Below are 8,306 nucleotides of genomic sequence, written 5' to 3'. Positions count from 1 at the left end.
AGCCCCAGAAGCACCCCCGCCTGCTCCGCCCCTGCTGAGAGAGCTGAAGCAAAAGTTGATTATCAGTTTCAAGAATGTGCAATTGAGTAGAGAAGCGCTCAGCTTGTAGTTGAAACCAATGTGAGGAACAATCAGGTGTATAATGTATGTGTGTGTGTGTGTGTGTGTGTGTGTCTGTGACCAGCATATGTGTCCACATCAATTGCACGTCAAGTTTGCATCAGCAGGTTTGGAGGTTTATTTAATGTCATAGCAGCAAGTTGTAATGTAAAGTAACAATGACATACACACTTGTAAGACCATCAATGAAGGAAACAAAGTTTGCACAATATTTTTTTTTCTTCAGTCACGGTTTATGCTGCCTATTTAATTTCGACTGTTCTGTTATAACATAGTGGGGGGGGAAATCCCCCGTGGGTTTCATAAAAGTGATGGGAAGCAAACACGTAAAAAAACGCACATGGTGATGCGGGCTAAATATCTGCCATGAGCAAGGAATCAGAACAATTACAGCCACACGAAAATACTATAGCTCCTATTTCAATGATAAAAAATATGTATTGCAATGACAGGCTGAGTCATTACTCAATAACCAATGGTTTTCTCTTCTGAACCTCTGTTTCAGCAAACTGCATGACATGGCACTTATGTAAAAAACAAACAGTGACTGACAAATGAAGATAACATTCACACCGCACAGCTTATCTATTCTCATTCAACTCATTTGAAGGCTGCAGTGATACAGAGAGATACAGCGCACTGTCACTACAATCCTCAAGTCAGTGGATTCAAATACTGCTGCGTCTGAGATATACTTTTGGTGTTTTTGTAGAAAGAAAAACACACATTTAAGGTGCACTTTGACAGGATGGGAAATGGAAAAACACTGTAAGAAAGTCTGAGCTGCTGCCTGTGTTTGACTGCACCCTGCATGTGCATTTCCTCCTTTGTCTTTAATGTGAGTACAATGTGTCAAGACGGCTACATTTTACTGACATTAATGAAACCTTTAATTGTACTTGTATATGTAAAAGATAACTGACATACATGACAATCAATACGTGGACTAATGCCTGTTCATCTCTGTGATCACAGCATACTGTACTTTAGTTTAACCAATAATTTGATTATTCAGAGCAGCGTGTACTGAACTACCCAGGCTAGTTGGTTTTATCACGTCTGTAATATATATAAATTTAGCACACCTCTCACAGACACACTGACTACTCAATCGGCTATTAATACAAGTTCTTATTGGGGCTGCGGGGCAACTCCTGAATCTGATATGAATACATATTGGCATATAAAAATACAACAAGCATACCTACAGTATGTCCTGCTGCTCTTCCCTGGTAAAAGGTGTTTCATACAACTACATACTGGTGTACGTATATACACTATGATATTTAATAGTGGCTCCTAATTTGCATATTTTTCGTTTAAATGTCGTAAACATTAATATATTTGAGTGACGATTGTTTTTATTTGTGGATTAATACAAATGTTTTAATTTTACCCATTTCAGTTCAGAGTATTGTTTTATTAGAGCACAGGATTTATTGGTATACATACAAAGATAGGTATATACAATTCATGACTTGAACCATGACAGTTTTACATTTAACTTGCCTTAGATGGAGAGATTCCAATCAGTTTGAACTTCAAATGAAAGACACGGTACAGAGAGGCTTTACTCTCAGTGAACTGCTTCAGGGTTTTACAATTTTGGGCACCACAAACTCTGCAGTGATTGAACATTTCACAGCTGAAATTAATACATTCTGTGGAAAATAAATTGCAGTAATACAGTACAAACAGCAGAGGGGCCATTTGGCTTCTTAATTCATGTTACAGATCAAGGAGTAGTCACTTCTCAGGTATATTTTCCCTCTCCCCCCCGCCCCCCAAAAAAAACATCTCTTTCTTCTCATGCTTACTGACAAACCTACTTTGTCAAACTTACCTATGGATTTTCCGAAGTGGACCATGATAGTAAAATACATTTTTTTCCACCACTCACATTAAATTATTGCAATTCCAATATTGCCCAACTTATTTCAAGAACATCAAAATAAAGGCAAGTTTAACAGGTGCACTAATAGACTTTTTCATGCAATGTTCAGATTTTTGTCATGTATACAAAGGCATTGTGTCACATAGGCTTAGTATTACTTTGAGCATTGCCACTTTGAACACACCTTGGATTAGAATTTGATGGAAAGCTTTTTTTTTGACATGGATCATTGTGGACAAAAAAAATTATAATAAGAAAAAGGAAAAGAAAAGCGGAAACTAAACTGTAGAACTGTGTATTCATTGACACCAATGAAGTCAGGTGGGTAACACCAGCATTCCATTATATTAACATGATTCAAAGCTAGCCATGTGATGGGATTAAATGTCATTATGATTAGTATACAGATGTGTCAAGTGTCTAAGGTGCACAACTGCCCGGAGTACGCTTACGTGAATGTGACAAATCATAGAGTTCACATTTGCAATAATTTCTTGTTTCCTTTTCCCCCTTTTCTCTCTTTAACAAAGAGAAGAAATAAAAAAGTATATTGCTTCAAAAAACTTTTTTTTTCTTTTTTTTTTGATATTGTGAAACATTTCATTCACCTCTTCTCGGGTTTGTCTAGCTAGACAAAAGCATTACATTATCAGTCAAAGATACATACAGAAAGATGCTGTGAATCCAAGAGATTAAACGATCAACAATGGGGACGTGACAGTGACTAATTCCTGGGACCACTTGTTGGGAGTCTGTCTGTCTGGGGCAACCTCCTATCTACCAGCAGGTGGGCACAATGCAAGCACTGATGTATTGCCTGGGTGAAGGGGAGGGGCTGAGAGATTAGTCCGTCACAGTAACAATAGTCAGTCCAAGGACCATGGACCTCAGCGTGTTCCAGCTCTGTGACTGAGGATCAGCAAAACCTAGCTGCACATGCTCTCCATCCATCCCTCCCTCCCACCCACCGCCTCCTACGCCTTTTGTCAGTGAGTAATGTTGAAAAACACAAAAGGGGGCTCCTCATTTGCTCTTTCCAGACGTGCTGGAGCCCCCTGCCCCGCCCTCCATTTTGTCGGCAATTTCGGACGTGTCTAACTTCTCTGAGCCATCCCCTTTCTCTGACCTCTCCTTCTCAGACCTCTCCTCCCCTTCGGCGAGCTCGGACCTCTCGGACCTGGCGTCTGCGTCCCCCTCCGACTTCTCCTTCCTCTCCGAGTGGTCGGGGTCCATGGACGAGGTTCCCGGCTTGTCCCACGTGCCCATGGCCTCATGCTCAGCTATACAGGTGGTGATGTTTGAAGTCCAAGCCTTCAGGTCCTCCTACAGAGACCAGCAAATGACACACGTCAAGGAGTGACTCTTTCTTATGTAATCTTTCTCTTTTGCATGTTTTTCATATTGGGTTTTGGAACTTTTAAACCATTTCATCATTACAGACACAACATGTAGCCTGCAATAGGGAAGAGAAACCCATTCCAACTGTTGAAATTCCACTTATCAGAACAATCTGATTTCAGGAGTCAGTAGAAACTGGTGGGTGGACAGAGATGGGATATGTTTCCAGAACACAGAATGCCAAAATTGAAATAACTATGACCATGAAAGAGTGTTGTACCTTTCCTTGATTACAGTGTCTTATAGTTCACTTTCATAAATCAACCCCACCAGTTACTAAATGAGAGGATTCCCCAACCTAGGGGTCAGGAACCATCTGAGCTAAATCTGATGACTACTGGGGCATGAACCAAGAAAAACATAAGTTCTGCAACAAAGATCTGTTTTAATTTTTAGACTTTTTTCTAAACTTTGAACTGAATTATTGCATAATTTAAAATCTTTGGGCCGTTGTTAAAATGACACCATCTGAGAAGTCGTAAGGGACATGTCTCTTTGGTGGAACTGCTAACAACTCATAGACATAGTATTCTAAAAGTATGTTTTTTTTAAACTTTAAATCCTAATCTAAAAGATAACTTGGAACTATCTGTAAAATAAGGAGTAACGTCTGATTTTAACCCAAACTGTGATCTTTTTCTTAACAGCCATGTGCGTGAACGGAAGTGAACTAACGTCTAATTTTACCCTCAGGACTGGATTGTTCATACCCCAAGGTCTCCTGACACTCACTGTCAGTCAAAGTAATGCAGTCCTTTATCAAGGGGTTTGCACTTGAAAATTGAGTATTCTTTCTTTCCAGTTTTCACCATACGTTTACTCGTATAGCCTATTTTCTGGCTCTTTGTCTGCATGTATACACAATGCTATCATGCTATCTGACCATGCTCTAGTCCCACGAAGATCTAGTTTAATAATTCCATTAGCGTGCAAGCTCTGTGGCATCTGAACATGCGCTTGCTCGCAAATGAGGACTGTATGGGATTTGTCTTATAGCAAATTGACCTTTCTGTGAGTCTAAACAGGGCTTCGGATGTTGTCGCCTCTCTCCTGTGGGAGACGTTGATGGCTACATTAGAGGATAAATAATTTTATACACAGACTATGAGAATACATTTAGGAAGGAAAAGCTAAACCAAGCTGGCAAAACAAATATCTCAACTTGATAATATGTATGCTGCCTCTCAATGCCCTGATGTATACAAAGAGCGGTTGTCGCTACAGGCAGAGTTTGATGTTCTTACGACACATCCCTCTACTGAGCTCCTGCTTCAGGCAAGATCAAAGCTTCTTGAACACAGCAATAAGGCCAGGAAACTACTGGCGCACCAGTCACTTCAGGCATCATCTTCCCATGAAATTCCCCAGATTCAAACTAGTTAAGGTATAATGACGGATCCTTTGGAAATGAATTAGGTATTTAAGGAAGCTAACATGTCTCTTTACTCACCTTATCCTAATTCTACCCCTCCAAACTTCAACTTAGTTTTTTGATCGAGTAGATATCCCTTCTATTGAACAAACTGTAGCTAAAATTAGAGAAAACAATCACTATTGAACAACTAAATGCTTCTATGGCATCTCTACAAAGTGGGAAGAGGCCAGGACCAGATGGTCATCTGTCTGAGTTCTATAAGAAAGTTAGCCATTAGCTGACCCCCCTACTACTGGACTACTACTATTAAACAAATCATTTAATTCTGATTGCCTTTCCCAAACTCTTACTAAAGCTTTTAATGAAAAAAAAGAAACTTGTAGGCTACCTCTTACCGGCCAATAAGTTTGCTTAATGTTGACCTTACATTATTGTCAAAACTGTTGGCTATATGCTGGAATCTATCATCCCATCTATTATTTCACCAGATGCAGAAAAAACTTATGACAGAGTAGAATGGGACTACCTCTTTCACACAGAAATTTGGCTTTAAGAAGACTTATTTCATGGGTTAAGTTGCTCTATCACTGCAAGCTTCAATTAGCACAAACAATATTCACTCTGAATATTTTTGTCTTTATTACTTCACTAGACATGGTTGTCCTTTGAGTCCCCTACTATTTGCAATTGCCATTGAATCCTTGTCAATCTAACCCTCATATTGAAGAACAGAACTGAAGGTCTCTCTTTATGCAGATGACTAGGTTTTATGCACTTCCAACTTGTACGTTTCTGTTCCGTCTGCCCTTGCCACTCTTCAATCATTTGGTCAAATATCAGAGTTATAAATGGAATTTTAAATAAAAACAAAATATTTCCCCATCAATATAGCTGCAGTAAACTGTCCTTCACAGAACCTACCCTTTAAGGTGGCCCAGCATAGCTTTACATATCTCGGAGTTCAGGTCACTCACAAGCATGCAGACCTTAACAAGACTAATACTTCATTTATCCACAACTGCACAAGTCATTTGGTTAAAATTTAAATCCTTTGACGGTTCTCCTATCTTTTTCAATGCATCATAATTTTTGTGCCTCAGATCTTCTTTCATAAATTAGATGGAATAAGAGGGTTCCCAGACTGTGTCAATTATATTTGCAGACCTAAGCCACTCGGACGGATGACTTTACCGGACGTCAGGTTTTATTATTGGGCAAACATCTGGTTTTATTATTGGGCTAACAACATCAGGATTTTAACTTTATGAGGTCTTTGATCCCCCTCCCCCAATGTGGCTGGTACTAGAGGCCAACTCCTCCAAGTCGGTGTCACCAAAGTACATGCTCCTATTCACTCGTTTATTTCTCCCTGTACCAAGACATGTTGGTTAACAACTCAAGATCTGAGGGGGCAGCTTAAGCACTTTGGCACTTTGGCCTCCAGTCATTTTATACAGTATCTATGCTCCGCTATTTGCTAATCATGTTTTTCCTTTATCCCTCGTAAACAATGCCTTCTTGGTATGCTCAAATTTAGGGGTCAAGACCTTTAGAGATTTGTATCTTGATAATGTCTTTGCATCCTTTCAGCAGGTCTCAAATAAGTTTTCATTTCCTAAACAGTTTTTTTGATATTTACAGGTTTGCAGTTGAGTATCGATTCTCTGCCTTAACCTCATCGGAACCTGAACATTTAATACTACTCCCTACCATTGTCGCTCTTCATACTACGTCATCTTACAGCGCTGCGGTCGAGCAGTTGCTCTTCCCTGTGCGTCCCATTCAGACTCTACAGGGTGCCCTGTGCATCGGTATCTGATGCTGAGGGCACTGACCAAGCATCAGTATGTTGATGAGTTAGGAGTGAGAATGGCTTGCTAATATTGTCCACCTGGAAATCTGCAACAGCTCTATATAGAGATATCTTATCCAACGCTTAAGATATTTCTTATCAGATTAAAAAATATTCAGCTACAATTAGTGGTTTATCCAATAAATGTAATGACATTTGGGTTCCTTTTTTCCATATGTCAGAAGGTTAAAATCCCCTCATGGTGAGCTAGTTTGGGATGTGGGAGTTGTGGTACTACAGAGGCCTGTACTATGAAGCAAGATTTGGCGTTAATGAGGTAACTTCAGGTTCAACCCAGGGTTTTATGTATCACAACGGTGGATCACTTGTTACTGGGTTATATCGCCATGGTAACGTATTTTTATGAAAGATATAGATTTTCAGTGGAGGGAATTACGTATCTTTGTCGGCTCCTTGAGCCGTATGTTGCCAATGCGCACATCGGTTTTTGTTTTTATAGGTTTTATTTGCTCTAAAGATTGCTTACCACTGCCAGGGCTGCAATTGATAATATAATAGGCTAAAGCAACGACAGTTTATGGAAAGCAAAAGTGTAATTATGGTCAGAGCTTGTGCCTGACTGATGGGGAAGCGATATTGATAAGCGTTGTGATTTACGCATAACAGCGTCGGCTTTTTTTGCCAGCTTTCCTTCCTGCGTTTTGCCTGTAAAAAATGTTTCTGTGTTCTTCATATTTATGTAGAATTATAGTTTGCTCATCTTATGTAAAATATGCGGCTCTGGTAGATGTTTGCGATTGGTCGTGCTGTGCAAACACCGCCTCTTTTATGTGAACGTTCGCGTCACTGGATTGGGAAACACTGGGTTGATTGAACTAGTTCTTAACCACCGTCGTGACACAGTTTATGCGGGACCGCGGTTGTTACTGTACGTACACACCGCCGACGACTTGAGCTGCAAAGAAGCTCTGGCCGCCCTGTCAAGGACGCTTTTCAAAAAGTACAGGGAAGCTTATTGACGCTTTGGCCGCTCTGACGTGGCAGCATTCTTCGATCATGTTCAACACACGATTGAAGAAAAAGCACCAGCAGCCACTGAACGGCCAATACATTGACACTAGAAACCTTTTATAAATTACATATATAATGACAGAATTTGTATTGTTTGTTGGTCGCAGCGGTGTCTGTTAGCAGTTAGCTCGCTCGTTAGCCACTGAAGCGCAGCAGAATGCAGGCAGAGCGAGCAGCCGCCAGCTGTTGACCCGTGCAGGACTTCACTGCGAGTGGACTGTTTAGAGACAAGGCAGTTAACGTTAACTGGTCCCTATACTCAAACAATATCATAAATGATAGGGAACCCAGCAACGGCGATCATGAGCTTTTCCTCCATTTTCACGGAACTAATGTTTTGGTTGGAACGAAAGTTTACATCATATGTTTCTCCAGAATCAGCCAGTGCGAAGGACGTCTATATTCCGATTGGTTGCTGGCGTTTGCCGCTGCTTGCTGCTGAACCGCGTCATAGCTCATTACCATAAAGTTGACCAAAGTTCAACTTTCTGCTCGACGCTCTGGTCGCTCTGGTCGCTCAAAACGGCCAAAATGCGGTAACTTTAGAAGCTCAAGTCGGCGGCGGTGTGTACATACAGTTAGATTAGGTGAAGCCGGGTAACTGAAAGAAATCCAGGGCATGTTGGTCTTGATTC

At 40.6% G+C, this 8,306-nt stretch overlaps 1 protein-coding gene across 2 annotated transcripts in view; it reads right to left on the bottom strand.

Annotated features, from left to right (window-relative positions):
• Window positions 1-1,519: 1,519 nt before the first annotated feature.
• sptbn4a (spectrin, beta, non-erythrocytic 4a) overlaps window positions 1,520-8,306 on the bottom strand; it is a 44,306-nt gene continuing 37,519 nt past the window's right edge. For both annotated transcript variants that reach the window (XM_039777922.1, XM_039777923.1), the window contains one exon: window positions 1,520-3,337. In XM_039777922.1, the coding sequence (XP_039633856.1) occupies window positions 3,038-3,337 (300 nt within the window). In that variant the 3' untranslated portion in view covers window positions 1,520-3,037. The remainder of the gene's footprint in view (window positions 3,338-8,306) is intronic.

The sequence above is a fragment of the Perca fluviatilis genome, chromosome 16 (genome assembly GCF_010015445.1).
Source record: "Perca fluviatilis chromosome 16, GENO_Pfluv_1.0, whole genome shotgun sequence".
Taxonomy (NCBI): domain Eukaryota; kingdom Metazoa; phylum Chordata; class Actinopteri; order Perciformes; family Percidae; genus Perca; species Perca fluviatilis.
The sequence above is the reverse complement of the archived record's forward strand: the minus strand, read 5'-3'. Positions and strand labels throughout refer to the sequence as shown.